This window comes from Histomonas meleagridis, assembly GCF_020186115.1.
Source record: "Histomonas meleagridis strain 2922-C6/04-10x chromosome Unknown scaffold_61, whole genome shotgun sequence".
Lineage (NCBI taxonomy): Eukaryota > Parabasalia > Tritrichomonadida > Dientamoebidae > Histomonas > Histomonas meleagridis.
In genome coordinates, this window is record NW_027150931.1 from 1,420,394 (window position 1) to 1,437,764 (window position 17,371).

At 27.2% G+C, this 17,371-nt stretch overlaps 4 protein-coding genes across 4 annotated transcripts; 2 read left to right on the forward strand and 2 right to left on the reverse strand.

Moving 5' to 3' along the window:
• Positions 1 to 5,083: 5,083 nt before the first annotated feature.
• Positions 5,084 to 5,380, forward strand: GO595_010479 (uncharacterized protein; the record flags this gene model as incomplete). The annotated part of the gene is made up of 1 exon (XM_067913162.1): positions 5,084 to 5,380. One exon carries the CDS (start codon positions 5,084 to 5,086, stop codon positions 5,378 to 5,380), a length of 297 nt encoding a protein of 98 aa, XP_067769217.1.
• Positions 5,381 to 5,490: 110 nt separating this feature from the next.
• GO595_010480 (uncharacterized protein) lies at positions 5,491 to 5,742 on the reverse strand (the record flags this gene model as incomplete). The annotated part of the gene is made up of 1 exon (XM_067913163.1): positions 5,491 to 5,742. One exon carries the CDS (start codon positions 5,740 to 5,742, stop codon positions 5,491 to 5,493), a length of 252 nt encoding a protein of 83 aa, XP_067769218.1.
• A 5,382-nt stretch (positions 5,743 to 11,124) lies between these two features.
• GO595_010481 (uncharacterized protein) lies at positions 11,125 to 12,207 on the reverse strand (the record flags this gene model as incomplete). Its single annotated transcript, XM_067913164.1, has 1 exon — positions 11,125 to 12,207. One exon carries the CDS (start codon positions 12,205 to 12,207, stop codon positions 11,125 to 11,127), a length of 1,083 nt encoding a protein of 360 aa, XP_067769219.1.
• Positions 12,208 to 15,474: 3,267 nt separating this feature from the next.
• Positions 15,475 to 16,659, forward strand: GO595_010482 (putative integral membrane protein; the record flags this gene model as incomplete). The annotated part of the gene is made up of 1 exon (XM_067913165.1): positions 15,475 to 16,659. The coding sequence occupies one exon, from the start codon at positions 15,475 to 15,477 to the stop codon at positions 16,657 to 16,659; it is 1,185 nt and encodes a 394-aa protein (XP_067769220.1).
• Between the last annotated feature and the right edge of the window lie 712 nt (positions 16,660 to 17,371).

The window sequence follows — 17,371 nt, forward strand, 5'->3', positions numbered from 1 at the left end:
TAATTATTTCAAAAATTGGAACCTTATCATTGCGTAGATGGCAAATGCCTCTTTGTTTCTGTCCTTTATATATAAAATTTTTGTGTATTTGAAAAATTAATCTCGAAGCTTCATTTGAGTTCTGAATAATTTCAAGATGTACAAAATGAGGAGGAATTGAATAGCTTTCATGTTTCAATTTGAAATATAGCTGAAGACCTTAGTAACATTGGTCAATACAAAACTTGAAAATCTCACATTTAAATGATAAAAAGTTTGTTACTTTCTTGAAATTTTTCTATTTGCCTTTAAATTTTTCGCTTAATGTTTAAAAACATCAATGAAAACAAGGGAACAACAAGATGATAAACGCACTTTTATATAATGTTATGAATATACTTTGTGTTCGAACGCAATGAAGCAACTTTTTTGTTTATGAATTGATTTAAAAACTGGGTGAGTTTTGTGCGTTGTTCTATATCGCTTTGAAATAAAATTCTTCATCTTGAGAATATCAAATAATTGAGGAATCTACTTGCTTGTATATTAAAGTCAAAAAGGTTTAAACATTTATGCAAAAAGAAAACTTTGAATATTTGCACAAAATTAATCATATGTGTTTCAAGTTGAAAATTTCAACAAGCATCGAAAAATATTATCAGCAAATCATAATGTTAATATTTATAATTATTGTTATATTTAAAAAATTGTTAAACGATTAATATTTCTCATTGCGAATCATTTCATAATATTTAAATAATTTAAAAATATATCAATTAAAAATATATTTTTATTTTACATTAAATCACAGCCAATTGTCTTCATCTTCTTTAACAATATCTTCAACTAAAGTATTCACTTCCTCCATTTGTTTTGTACTTGATGTAGTTGTATCCTTAAATTGTAATGTCGATGTCGATTTTCGTTTTTTGTTATTACTTTTTATTAAGAATATAACAATTCCAACAATTATTAACACAAGTGCAATTGATCCGCAAACAATTCCAATCAATGCATTAGTTGTAAGTCCATTTGTTTGTAAAATGTTCGTGTGAAACATCGTAATGAAATTTGAATAATAATTATAATATGTCGAATACATAATAACTGTGTAATCATAATAAAGAAATTCTGTTTCAACATAAGAAAATGTTGAATTAATTATGGATAATGAAAGCGATCTTGTTTGCGTTTCGTAATATGTAAATGAATAAGCAATTGTCAATGTATATGTTAATGTATATGAAAATGAAAATGTTAAATCACTTTGATATGATTCAGTGAATGTATCACTTCGACTGAGTGTGTGTGATGAAGAAAATGAAATTGTTGCAATCGGGCTGCAGTTTCCTTCTGTGTTGTCTTTGTAAACATCTAAATTTCCAAATTTACTTCCTACATATGTTGGATATGTTATTACTGTCGTTGTAACATTATAAAATGCATTTGTTCCAATATTTGGTTCTGTATCTCCATAATAATAAATACATTCAAGTGAATTACAATTACCAAATGCTGAACTTCCAATTTCTCTTATTCCAGAACCAAGTGTTAATATCATTAAATTAGAACATAATGAAAATGCATAACTGCCAATCGATGTGACTGAATTTGGAATTGTAATGCTGTTGATGGATGAACATAATGAAAATGCTGAACCACCAATCCTTGTAACATTTCCGCCAAATATAATCCTTTCTAAATTAGAACATAACGAAAACACAGAACCACCAATATCTGATATAGAATTACCAAAATTAACTGAAATAACTAATGGCCATCCTGAAAATGCACTACTTGGAATCGAATAAATTCCTTCACTAATGTTTATAAATTTCGTGATGTGTTTATATTGATCAATTTCTTTAAAATCATTTAAATTTGTTATTATTAATGTTGAATTATTATCATATAATATTTGAAAGGAATTTATGAAAAATATAACAAAAATTAAAACATTTTTTTGTTTTTTCTTTTCGCATGTTTTCAATTTGTTCATTAAAAGTTTAATTTCAAAAAATAATAAAAATCCCAAAATAAAAATGTTATACATCAGAACTTGAATAACTTTAATGAATTTGAACATTTTCTTTATGAAAATATTATTCATTGAAAATGCTAAGTGTTCTTTTATTGTTAAATGATTAAGTACTAAAGAAAAGAATTTGAAATAATGTTTAACATATGAAATTGGTAATTCTAATAAAGGGAAATGCCAATGATATTTTTCTGCACTGATATTAAATGAATAGGTTTCATTATCTTTTAGAATAATAAAATTTGTTACTTTAATGGATACATTCGCTTTTTCATGGGATGATGATGTAAAGTAGATGTCCTTTTTTGATTTCGAAGTAAGGCAAGTGTAATGTTTGAAAGTTTGAGAAATAGATAATTGATCACCAAAAATCTTTAAACCTGAATTTTGTGGAGAGATTTGTAACGAGCAAAAGAAATGCACGGGGAAAGCCAAGAAGAAACAACACATTCTTGAGAAAACTTGAGAAACTTATTGATAAATCAGTCAAAAACGATACAGAGGGCTTCAACCGCTTCGCCTTTTCGTCGTTTCGTTGGCTCAACTTTTGCTGATGCATGTTTTATAGTTTTTGCAATCGGAAGATGTTCACAAAGCTGGAACTCAATGTTTATTATAAAAAGTGACAGAAGGTTCCATAATTAAATTGTATCAAAATCCTGTTAAAAAATAAAAGAAATAAGAAGACATCGTTCTCAACCAAGAAAACACGATAAATAAAAACATACAAAAAGTTTATTTCAATACAATTAACAGATCACACTGAATTTTGAATGCAGCATTTCTCCAAATAACGGTTTTATTTTGAACCTGTTGAAAAATTGATTTTAACCAATATTGATCGTTCGAAACCATAGCACTTTTGAACAAGTGTAAAATGATTCCAAAAAATTTGGCATTTCTTATTTTCTTTGAATTATTTCGTCAATGATTCGCCTCAGAAATTGAGAGAAACATCAAAAAACATGATCGTACAGTTATTGAAAAATTGGACTTCGAACTGAAATTTTTTTTTGTAAAGTAAAGAAAATTGGGTTTCACCAAAAAAACCATCCAAGAAAATCCAGTTTAAACCCAAGCTATACTACGGTCAACTCCCTAAAATTCCAGTGCCCCTTGAAAATCCAGAAGGAAATTGTGTCAGCACAAGAATCTGCACAGAAAACAAAAAAGCATCAAAAAAGTGGTTTCCCAACGATAGAATCGAATGAATGAAAAATCATCGGATTTATATTCAAAAACTGAGGTGTTTGGGAAACCTATCTTCAACCACTTTATTTTGTGTTATGTAGCAGTTTGGCTTCGTTATATTTTTTGGCTCTTATTTACGATTTGTAAGTTTTTGATGCAGTTTCATTAGTCTTTTGTTAGTGACCATTGCTTCATTAAGAACAGATTTAAATTGTGCATTATATGGCGAGAGTTTGTTGGAGTGATCCGGATCGGATCGGTGACGTGCCGGATTGATATTAATTAAGTTTGCTTTTTCTTGTGTTCGGATAATTTTGTTTTGAATTCTTTTGATTTCTTCATCAAAATATTTTGAAGATTTATTAATATTGTTTCTTAAGCTTTTTAGATCTTTATATGTGCGTTCAAGAGAATTTAATAAAGATGGAGAATCAGTATTAATATGTTTCTGGTATTCAGAGATTGAAAAGTTAATCAAATCAATACATGCATCTAAATGATCAAAATTTGATGAGTAAATGGAACCAAAATCCATAAGATTAATCTGAGACTTTATTTTTCGCTTCAAATAACAATGTTTTTGATTGAATTCGGAAATCATTAAATTAATTGCTGCTTGGTGTGATTTGATTTCTTCATTTATCAAATTTCTATAGCCTTCATTTTCTTCTGCTATAAGGCTTTTTAATTTTATTTTTTGCTCTTTAAGATTTTTGATATTTTCAAAATAATATTTTTCACAAAAATTAATTTTATTTTGCATCAAAGACAAAACTTCATGAGCTCGTAATAGTTCATCATCTTTTTGCGCTAAAAAATTACCAAGTCCATCATAAGGAAAGAATAAACCTTTGTCTTCTAGCTCAAACATCGGCAAACGTTAACAAAAACATAACGGAAGTGAAAAAAAGTGCTAATTCTTGCTGACTTGTTTGTTTTCCAAATTTCAAGCTTCCTTAATAGATATTATCATAAAATTTTCTTTTATAATCAATACCTAGATGTTTTTATGAAAGAAGATAAGACTTTATTTGAACAAAAATTTCCACGAAATAGTCATTTCTGCATTTTTGAATAGATTAATGCAGAAATATTGAATCACTTCTTAAACATAAAGAAATTGATTTCAATGCGGAAGGCTTTATTTAATTTGATATTTGCTTTAATGAATTAAAATTTCAAAATATTTTTTGGAATAAATTTTAAACATTTCAAATAGCACTTTCTTTGGCATTTGGGAAAGGTAACTCAAAAATCGTTAATTAATTCATGATAAATAAGAAGATATCAAAAATGTTGAAAAACGTAGAAAGAATTCACGAAGAATATAACAAAATGAACTATCATATAACCTCCTCCGATAAAGAAAAAGAAAAGTTTACGATTGGCCGACCGTTTGTTTTGAGAAAAAAAAAATTTCAAAACGAATTTTCATCAAAAATGAAGAATGAAGAAAAGATTATATCCGAATTTCCCGATTATTTTGATTTTTTGACGAAAGAAGATCAAAAGAAATATCAAGAAATCAAAGCAAAAATCAGCAGTTCAGATAAAAATTTTAAAAAGAACAAACGGATTGAATGTTTTCAAGATTCACTTGATATTATTCAAGAATTTTGTGTTCGTCAAGATGGTGAAGATTGGAAACGATATTTAGTTTGTGGTATTTGTTGGATGAGTCAAGATTTAGCCGTTAATATTCGACAGTTACGAATTTTAGTCGACAAATGTAAATCATCTATTAATGGAGCATTATCCAAGATGGGTTATAGCACGTTACCGATTAAATCACAAAACACTGCGAATTTGTTAAATTATATTCCATATTTAAAAGGAAATTTTGTTGAACAACGACAATGGACAGTTCGGCGTAAAATGCAATATTCACCAATTTCATATCCAGCACAATATTTCACTCCAACTTTTGTTTTCTTTCATCCTAACTTTGTTACACCAGAAGAACGACTTCCTTCATCACCAGGTTTTGAAGAAAACATCAATAACGATGAAATTAAAGCAACATTAGGTACGAACAATGAACCACCACAAACAGAGTTAAACTTCGATAATGTTGATTATGATTTCTTATATGACCCATGTACATGTTGTCCAGCATCATGGGCGAATGATGAAAATGAAGAAGAAGTCAGTAGTCATTTCGGGTTTGGTTGAATTTTTTTTTTTTCTTTTTTACAAATAAAATGTTTTTTTTCTCTTTTTCTTCTTATTCTTTTTTATTCAAAAAAAAATTATTTCATTTTTAATGTTTATTGAAAAATTATTCATGCTGGTTTCATAACGGTGATGGTAGATTTAACCATCTCACTGTTTTCATTGGATGTTTCTTCTGTAGCATTTTGCGTTTCTGAAGTAACTTCTGAGGAAACTGGTTGGCTTTCTTGTTCACCTTTCTCTTCTGTCCCTTGCTTGTTCTCTTCTTCTTTCTTGTTCTTAACAACAGGCGTGCTACTAACTTGATTCGGAAAGATGGTTTGATTCTCTGTTTCGTTCGCTTTTGATGACTCGCAACCCATCCTTATTTTTTCTGTCAAAGCAGTTATGACTTCACTCGTTTTGACGTTGAAATTTGCAACTTTTCGTTAGAAAAGATTCCTCTCTCTCAAAAGTAAATAAACTTATTAAAAGTGTTTCGTGATAAATAGGGGTGCCCAATGCGATGTTGATGTTGATGATCGTCTTATTCTATAATAAAATTTTATAATACGTGCCCAAGATACTTGTTCTTTTTGTTTACAATGTGTATAATATAATTCTTATGAAAAAATTCCTTTCTTTATATGTTAACAAAATTTTCTTCCTTAAAATCAACAGCAAATGGATCTTCTTCAATGTTACTAGTTTGCGTTTTTTAAAACAATAGTTAATTTCATATTTCAACACTTTTTTGAAGTGATCATGTCAGTTTTGAAGTAAGACATTCAAAACACGGGTTATTCCAATTACTTCAAGCTTATTACAATTACGATTGGATGCTGGAACAAAATAAAAGTCAAGAAGAAATTCTCCTATGGCTGAAAATCTTACAATTCAATATTGATAATTTGAATTTTGATAATTTTTATGAAACCATTAATTTAACAATTGATTTATATGATAAAAAATTTCCATATTCATTCAACCATATTTTATGTTTTTTAGTATATAAATCCTTTGTTTAATCGCATGTTAATAATTATGCTTTGTATTTTAATTTTTTATATCGTTATAATAAAAAAGCAAGAGAAATGTATAACATTAATATTGATATATTCAAAATTCTATCTCGAATTTTTTTTCTTGATAAGTCTCAAGAATCAAATTATCTTCTTAAAATATTAGTGGAAGAAGAGTATATAAACTCAGATATTACCACAGTAAAGAACAATATGTATTTTATTCCTAATATTTCTGCACTTAAAAATTTTAAAATGCAAAAATTTGGAAATTATAGCTTATCAATTAGTAACAAATTTTATAAAGAAATCAAATTTAGTTGTAAAAATGGGGAACATTATTATTACTTATATGAAGGATTTAATCCATCAAATATTACAAAAATAATAAGAAAAGATAAAATAGAAAAACTTCAAGAATTATCAGCACAAGCAAACTTTGATTTTAATCAAATAATTGAACCATCTATATATGATAGATGTTCATTTGTTAACCATAAAAATGTTACATTAATTGATTATGCTGCATATTTTGGATCAATTAAATGTTTTAAATACTTATTATTAAATGGTGCTGATTTAACAAATACAGGAAAATATGCTGTTGCAGGTGGAAATTTTGAAATCATTCATATATGTAGACAAAGTAACTCATCATTTAATGGATCATATGAAGCAGCAATTAAATTCCATCGAAATGATATCTTTTTTTATATTTATGAAAACAAAATTGTCGATGTTAAAGATATAAATAAATTAGGGAAAAAATGTGTTCAACATTATAACTTTGAGATTCTTGAATTTTTAATCGAAGAAGGATTAATAATTGATGATTCTATAATCATTCAACTAGTACGAAATGGTAATACAAAGCTTGCGTTATCTTTTCTCGAAGGAAGAGATCAAGTTCCGACTTCTATTTTGTTTTTATCAACAGTTTCAAGAAATTTTGAACTTGTTGAATCTGTTCTTCAATTTAAAGGTATAAATATTAATATGAAAAATTTTTCAATGAATTTTATAAAGATTAAATATTTATATTATGGATTACAAATATGATTTGGAATTTATTTTAACTATTTAAAACACCTCTTATTTATGCATCTGAATATGGTTTAACAGAAATTGTTAATGTACTTCTTGAACATGAAGAAATTGATGTAAATATAAAAGATATTAATATGTTTGTTTCAAAGATTGTTTTAATAATTTGAAGCATAACAAAATGTTTTGGTATTTATCAAATTGATTTCAAACAGCTCTTTTAATTGCATCTAATAAAAACTTTGATGAAATTGTTAAATTACTTCTTGAGAATGAAAAAATTGATGTTAATGTTACAGATATTTTTATAAATAATATAAATTTTATTTTGCTTTTCTAACATATTACCAAAATATTTATGGTTTATAGCTATTATTTAATGATGCATTATTATATGGATCAAAAAATGGTAATGATAAAATTGTTAAGATGCTCTTAAAATGCAAAGAAATTGATGTTAATCATCAAAATCTTTTGTTGTGTTGCTTGAAGTTTGTTTTAAGTGATTGCAGTTTCAATAAACTGTTTGGAGTTTATTAAATATTTTTAAAACTTCTTTAATTCTTTCATCCGAAAAAAATTATAAAGAAATTGTTAAGTTACTTCTTGAAAGAAAAGAAATTAATATTAATGCCATAGATATTTATATATATTATATTTTATTTAATTTAATAACTTAATATTTCATAAGAATTTATGGGAAATAAATATAATATTTCAAACTGCTCTTATGCATGCATCTAAAAAAGGTAATATTGAAATTGTTAAAATGCTTCTTTCTCAAGAAGACATTAATATTGATGCTAAAAACATTTTTTTCTTTTACATTTTTCTTATTATAATATTTTGAAATTTTTATATAATATATGAAAATTATTCAATTTTTTTGAAACAGCAGTTAATGTAGCAACTGTTAATGATCAAATAGAAGTAGCTGAATTTATTATTGAAAAGAAATTAAGCAAGATTGAAGAAAGAGATATTTAATATTTTTGTTTAATGTGATTTTATTTTATTATATATTCGAATGAATTTTTTGAAATTTTCTATTAATATTTAATGCTAAGCTTTTGGACGTATTTCAAAATGGTACAATAAAAAGTTTTTGTCTACAATTTGAACAAGGAAATATTGATTTTAATGATAATGATGTTTATAATAATAATTTTTGTTTTCATAATAATATTTAAGATTTCTTTATTTTATTTGATAAAATAACATTAATTGCTTTCACAGAGGGATTTGTTGAAGTTGCAAAAAAAATCCTTGAAATTGAGAACAAGAATTTTGATGGTGATATTTTGTTCAATAATTTTTGATATTATACGAATTTTTAAAGTTTGTTAAACTTTTTTGGTGAGTTATTTATTGCTGTATCTGAAAGTAATATCAAAGAAATAGTTAAAGTATTTCTAAAGCAAAAAATCATAAAATTATATGAATCATCATTTAATAACAAATCACAAAAAGAAATAGAAATTATTAATCAATTAATTCTTGAACAAAATGAAAAAGATTTAGATGTTAAAAATATTTTTTCAAATGTTATAAAAATTTACAGATAAAAGATATACAAAACAAACTTATTGATTTTGTTGTAATCTTTCTTGAACATAATGGAATTAAAACTTCTTCTAAAAAAGTTTCTTTTAATCGAGTGAAGTTTCAAACTTGATTTTAAAATTTTCCTAAAGTATTGGAAGAATTATTTATTAGTGCTTGCGAAAATTGTTACACAGCGATTATAGAATATTTTTTTAAACAAAAAGGAATTGATTTTAATGCTAAAAATGTTATTTACTTTTAATTGATTTTTGTTTTAATAAGTTTCGATTTCATGTTAATATTTGGAATTTATTTATAATGTTTTCATCAGCACTTCAATTGTTATCTAAATATGGTCAAACTAAATATGTTAAGTTTCTTCTTGAACAAGAAGGAATTGATGTTAATATTAAAAATTTTATTTTTTTATGTTTAATATTTGTTTTATTTGTATTATATTTCAAAAGAAAATATGATAAATATATAAATATTTTGTTACTCCACTTATAAGTGCATCTGAAAATGGTCGTGTTGATGTTGTTAAAATGCTTCTAAAAGAAGACAAAATTGATATAAATGCGAAAGATATATTTTTTCTATATTCGATTTTTGCTTCATTTTTTTGATTTTTTAAAATTTAATATGGAGCAACAGCACTTATGCTAGCTTCTTATCATGGCATAAAGAAATTGTTAAATTACTTCTTGAACAAAAAGAAATTAATTTCAATGCAAAGGATATTTATATATAGAATTTGATATTAAATTTAATGTTTTAATGTTTTAAAATGATTTTTGGAATTTATGTTATAATAACTTAATTCAGCACTCATGAGTGCAGCGTCAAATGGGAAAACTGAAATTGTTAAATTACTTTTGCAACAAAAAGATATTGCAATTAATGCAAAAAATACTTTTTAATATTAATTGAAATTAATTCAATTTGTTAATTGTTTCAAAGAAATATTTGGAATTTATTATACATATTTCATACAGCTCTTATTGAAGCCGCTGAAAGTGCTGAACCTAATGTTGTTAAAGTACTCCTTGAGCATAAAGAAATTGATATTAATATCAGGGATATTATTTTGTTCTATTAAATGTTTATTTTAATAATTTTTGATTTTAAAATGATATTTGGAAAATATTCAAATTATATAAAACAGCACTTTTTTATGCATCTGAAGTTAATGAAATAATGAAAGAATTTTTACTCATTGAAGCTGATGAAGATTGGGATCCCAGAGAAGATGTAACTCGTTATATTGAAAAAAATGTTGAAATTGTAAATTTACTTCTTGCAAAAGATGAAATAGATATAAATGTTAAAGATTTTTATTAACTGTATATAATATTTATTGTAATAAATTAAAGAATTAAAATAATATTTGGATTTTGTACAAATTATTTTTCATTGCTTTAATTTCTGCGGTATGTGATAGAAATTATAAAATCGTAAAGTTACTTCTTCAGCAAAAAAGAATAAAAATAAATGAAAAAGATATTTATTTAATCTTTTTGAATTTTCTTTCAAATATTTAATGTTTTAGAATAAAATTTGGATTATTTTCATGTTATCTTGTACAGCACTTATGTATGCATGTAAACTTGGAGATATAAATATAATTAAACAACTTCTTAAACATAAAGAAATTGAAATATATGAATGTGATATACATTTTTATTTTACAATGTTATTTTTATTGGTGTAATGTTTCCAAATGATTTTTGGTGTTGGATTTTATCAATTCAAACAGCTCTCTCCATTGCAGTAGAAAACGGAAATTCCGAAGTCGTTTCATTGCTTATCTAAAAAAAGCATTTAAAGTCACAAATACTAATATTTTTATAAAAACCAAATCTTGTTATATCTTCCAAGAGTTGTAATAATTAAAAAAAGATTAAATTATTTTATTAAGTGCAAAACATTAATACAAGTAAAAAAATTAAAAACTTTTATTTTCTTTTCATTATTTTTTCTTTTCTCTCTATTATTTATATGAAATTGATATAAATCTTAAGTATCACATGAACAGTACGTATTTCTGTATCATCCATTAAAACAATTTTTATATTCTAATTAAAGCACAACGACAAATTTGTGTATATTTTGGTTGGTAAAATTCGACACAAACAGTTAAATATATATATTTATTTATTGTATGAATGCATTAACAATATCATTAATTCCATTTTCCAATGTTCCCAACAAACCATTTTTCTCTGTCACCTGCATGAACTCCTTCATTTCGTCAATGTTATCCAATGGCATCAGCACGTACGGTGCCAAAGATATCACATTTTCATTTCTATGTAAGTTTTCCAAGTCCAACATATTATCTCCGTTAATAACACCAATTTTCTTATCCAGCTTTTCCATTTCGAACAATTGTCTGAACAAAGAAGCCGCGATTTCATATGCCTCGTTATTACCCAAATTAGCGAATTTCACTAACACGAACACCGCCAATTTAATTTCTCGATAACTCATTACTACATCTTTTTCTCGGAGCATATGACATATCAAATTAACGATTTCAACGTTAATTAATGTTATAGCGTCATCGAAGTTAACACAAAAAGCAGCGGATAAAACATATAAAACGCCAAACAATATAATAATCTTTGGCTTATTAATTAATATTTGTAATGCGGTAGTTACAAATGGGAAAAATTCAATTCCATTCTCTGATTGTATTAAACATGAACATATGATTAATCCTTGTGTAATAGTTTCAGGGTCTTGTTCATTTTGTAACAATATATTACATAATTGCATAATTTGTGGTAATATTCCTAAGTTTTTAATGATGTTAATCGAACTTAAGATTAATGGACATAATAATATAACTAAGTTTGTCGATAATAATGATGGATCTGTGTTTAAATTCAAGATAAATGTTAAAAACATAAATTGAACTTCAAGTGGTGGCGAAACTTTATGTGAAAAGACACCAGCTATACGTATTTGTTCTGTGAGTGTTAAATTATCCGGATATTCAGTAATATCTTTCATTAATTGTGTTAATATCATTGGAGCCAAGTTTATCATTAATGGTGAATTAAATGGTATCATTTCTAATATAGTAACAATGTTATTCATTAATGATGAATTAATTAATGATTGTGAGTCATCTGTTGTTGATTGATTAATAGACCAAAGTTGGAAAAATGATTCAATTAATTGTGTGACAATGTTTAAAAATGAAGCGCCGCCAATTTGAAATAGTTTCTCCATAAGTTCAACTGGTTCGGGTAAAAAGATTTTACTTGATAAGTTTAATAACGCCGGAAAGATTGCGGAAGTATTAATTTCAACAATGTCATTCAGTTCATGAAGTTTATTAGAGAATTCTTCTAAACATGAATTCATTAATAATACTCCAGCATATTGGATAATTATATTCTCAGAATTTATTATAAAATGTTCGGCAACACTAATACCAACTATGTTATAATTTCGTGACATTGGTCCTGTTATAAAATAAAGTAATGACGTGACAATATATAATGGTTGTTCTTGTGTTAATAAATTGAAAAAGGCTTCAAATATATCATCTGGTATATCTGACATTTTGGTATATCGTTGTAATAAATAAATTTGGGCTTCAAACTCAATGGGATTAGTTGAAGGTTGTACAAGTAATGGTAATGGATCAAAGCGATCACGATATTTCTCTAATATGATTTGAAGAAATTTAGATGAACATAAACGTGGTGAATAAAATTCTAAGACTTCATGCTCACAACAAAAAGATATAAAATTACATGGATTAACTTCAAAATCTTGTAGATCGGAAGCCGTTAATTTGGCGGCACGAATAACCGCCGGAAAGAAATTTTGTGTGAGTAAATGGTCGAGTGAAATCCCAAACGATAGAAAGACATAAAAAATTTGAAATATTTTCCCAAACAAAACATCATCTAATGGTAAATTAAGAAGTTGGTAAGAAGTAGCAACAATTGGTGGAAGAATGTCTTTGCTGAAATGTTCTCTCCATGATGAAATTTCTTCAATACTTTTCCATTTATCATATGCACAATTTAAAAGTTCTACAAAAGTATCAAGAATGGAGATTTTCATTTCATTGATCGATTCATTTGAAACATTTACTGTTAGAAAAGTATTAAATCCAAGGATGATTTGATCAAATGAAGAATCTAAAATAAGATTACGTCGTGTTAATAATGAACATGTAAGTTTGGAAATAATGGATATCGTTTTTGGAGTATGTGGATCATTAGATTGTGATACAACTTTATTTAATATGGGAACTAAAACAGTTCCAATATTTGTCATAAAAGTTGAATCTGATGATTGATTAACCCATTTTAACGATAATGACATTGCTGTACAAATTTGAGATATTTGAGAATCTGTGTTTATTGATTGTATAACCATATGAATAATTGAAGAAAAATCATTCGGTGATGTAAGAGCAATCTCAATGATACAGTCTTCAATTATATTGCGATCTTCAAAAGGTAAAGTAAATAATAAATTTAAAAGTGTTTGTGTAAACTGCGGATCTTTTGCTGCTAAAATTATATGAGAAAATCGACGCTTTGTAATATCGTATAATACAATTAGGAGCATTTTTTGTAATCTCGGGTTTTTTTGTGATTCTGGAGTTTGAAGTGAATTTACTAAAAAAGAAACAAATGATGGATCTTCCTCAGCACGTTCAATAATTTGGACAGCATTAGTTCTTATTTCTTCATTTTCACTCGACACATTGAGAAATATTTGAAAATCCATTTGGTCTTGCATCAAACGGTTTCTAAAATCCGAACAGACTCACTGTAAAATTTACTATCGTTGGACCGTTAAAAATAACGTCCTCCTACCTTAAACGTATTTTAAACGTTTTTTTTAAGATGAAAAAGGTAAAACTTGAAAGTGATAAAGATAAACAAAAGGAAAGAAATCAAAAGAGAGACGCCCTTTTAATCTCAATACCTATGTCGTATTTGATAATATATCTTGGTTATATTGCTATTTTTATAGAATCAGTTTTCTCAGGATTTTCATTATTTTTAATTTGTATTAATTATGGGGTTTTAGGAGGATATTCATTCATGGGGTATTATTCACAAATTTCACCAAATATTGGGTTTGCTTATGTATTGATATCTGCAATTTCTTTAATTATCAACATAACATATGCTGTATTTTCTTTTTTCATTGTTCGCATAACAGCACCTAAGGTCATGTTTGTTCTTTCAGTAATTTTTATATTAGTATCATTTTTTTTATCATTTTTTATTACTGGTACGGAACAAATGTTTTATGCAATGACAATGCGGCAACCGGAATGGTACATGCTTCCTGAAAAATATGGCTTTGATGATGATTGGAGAAAAAATGTATTTGTTCCATATCAAGCTGAAGATATCTCTCGAGTCGTTCTCTTTGTTATTGGTACACTTCTGTTTGTATTTTCACATCGTCTTTCGGAAAGAGATTTCCTTTATGGATTTTCTATCAGATGAACAAAATTTAATAAGTTACAAAATTTTATAAATTGCATGTTCATAATATAAATAAATTATGTTTGGATGATTTTTTCCAAAAAAGAGGTAGCTTATGACTTTTCACAAAAAACAGATAGGTTAGTTTTTAAACAAATCAATCATATTTTAAAATATGAATCAACAAAAATTTTGAAAAATTTGTTTTATTTTTTTTATAGAACCAACAAATCAAATATATATATACTAAGATCTATTGGTAATGCTTCGTTTTGAAGAACAAACAGAAGTCGATTTCGTGATTCAATTTGACTATGTTTGTCTAATTCTTGGGCAACCTTCCAACTCATGGAAGAAATTGATCAGACACCAAACTTTACACAAAGCTCAATTGAACTGATTTCAGAAATCATAACAATTTGTAAAAATTCTCCAGATTTACTTCCTATTGCAACTCAACGTCTTTATGATATGGTATATCAGATGGATCCAAGTCATCCTGTTTTTCCAGGAGGCGTAAACAAACTTAGAGCGCAAAGAGAAATCGAGGATCACTTGTTTTTATTGAAAAAAAATAATAAACAAATTCGTCCAACATCAGTTGTTTATCGAGACATTGCACTGTTTTTATCGAAAAAAAATGATATACCGTATGACCCTAAAACTACCAAAAAGAAAACTGATTTACTTCAATGGTTTGATGACAATTGGTCAGTTATTCGAGACCAATTTTTTCTTCTTTTAGATCAGCACCCTGACAACAAATAAAAATTTATTGTTAAACAATCACCATTTTTGAACAACATATTATTTTTTTTCATATTTAATTAATAATCGTTACCAAAAGTTAACTCTCGTTTCCTCCCACAATACCTTTGCATGCACCTCCAATATTAGAAGCTTGAAATATGTTCTTTTAGAGGGTGTTCTTGCCTCAAAACGTTGATCTATCGTTTATCAAATTTCAATTTATTTAGCGGTTTGAAAACTACAGAAAATTGATAGGTATTGTTTCCCAAAAAGTGTCATTCCGATGGCTCAAGAAGTATCTTTCACCAAGAAATTTATTATCATCGGTGGTATGCTTCTATTTGGCACATGCACCGTTGTTATTCAGAAGTTCCTCTTTGAACAAGAAGCAATTGGTGATGCCAAGTATGGAGGTGAACCACGTAAATTCAAGAAACCATGGTTCCAAACAGCTTCTATGTTTGTTGGTATGTTTAGCGCTCTTGTTGTATATGAAGTTCAACGTTGTATTCAAAAAAGGAAAGGAACTGATCAATCACTTCAATCAGTTGATGCTGAGGAAACAGAAAAGGCTGAAAAGACCACCCACAAGAAGTTCTATTTCATTGTTGCAATTCCAGCATGTTTTGATCTTCTTGCCACTTCACTTATGAATATTGGTCTTCTTTACATTCAAGCCTCTGTTTGGCAAATGCTTCGTGGTTCCATGGTTCTTTTCTCCTCCATTTTCTGTGCCTTCATTCTTAAGCGACCACATTATCCATTTATGTGGTGGAGTGTTTTGTTAATTATCATTGCACTTACCATTGTTGGTGTTGCAGCTGTTTCATCCACAGGTGTTGGTAAAGCCGGCGTTACCACAGGCCAAGTTATTCTTGCTATTGGTTTAACTGTCGGATCACAATTAATCCAAGCCTCCCAGATTGTTGTTGAAGACTTCCTTATGCACGATCTTACAGCCTCACCAGTTCTTATTGTTGGTCTTGAAGGTATGTGGGGAACAATAATTACAGGATGCATATTCCTTCCAATTATTAGCGTCACTGGTGGCATCAAAGATGAAGGCAATGGTGTTCATGAAGATACCATTGACTCCTTTAAGATGATTGGTAACTCTCCCGTATTGATAGTATTTGTCATACTTTATATATTAGTTATTCTTTTCTACAATGTTACTGGCATGTACGTCACTAACATTACATCTGCTGTCATTAGAACTATCCTTGAAGGACTTAGAACTCTTTGCATTTGGGTTGTCGAAATCATTATGTTCTATTCAACAGGTAATCCTGACCTCGGAGAGGAATGGACTGTCTTCAGTTTCATGCAATTGGCGGGTTTCTTCTTGTTGTTCACTGGAATGCTCCTTTACAATAAGATCATAAGAATTCCAATATTCAATTATCCAGATGAAGAAAAACAAGAAAAAGTTGTTGACGATACACCATTGATTCAAAAGGACGATTAAAAGTGAAATTAACTTCGTAAATCTTTAATATCAGTGAATTTTTTATGGCAAAATCTTCAACTTAAGTGACTGTAATGTGACTTGAAATGTTTTATATAAAAAGACAAATTTTTGCTGTTTTACTATCCACACACCAAACTGGACATGTAATATGAAACCTTTTAATCAAATTATACCAATATATTCATACAAAAATTCTTCTGATTGTATTAAAAACAGAATAATTATTATTTAAAACATTCCTTTTTATATGCAGAATATATCACCAGATTAAATATAAATTAATATTGAAATAACATTTATTTATCATTTTATTCAACATAATTTCGTTGTTAAAAGTGCTTTTACGTAAAATATCCTGACCTGTATTCACAGGAAGAACAGAATTTTAGTAATGTTTGGTTATTTCTTACGATGAATTCATTAATTCAATCTCCTGCATTCATAAGTCAGATTTCTCCTTAATGAATTTATTAATATATTGGCACACATATTATTGGTTTCGTTAGATTAACAAATGTTGTTTAGCTTCCCGCACAAGCCCTTCAATACGGCCAGGCATGAAAACACGAAATGATCTAGAAAAACGATTCAAAGTAAGCGATGATGACCATCTTTTGAAAGTCAATCAGATCAGATGAAATCCAAAGTTATATGTTCATCTTATAATTCCCGTTGTGGAATCGATTAATGTGATTACGCCATCTATTGA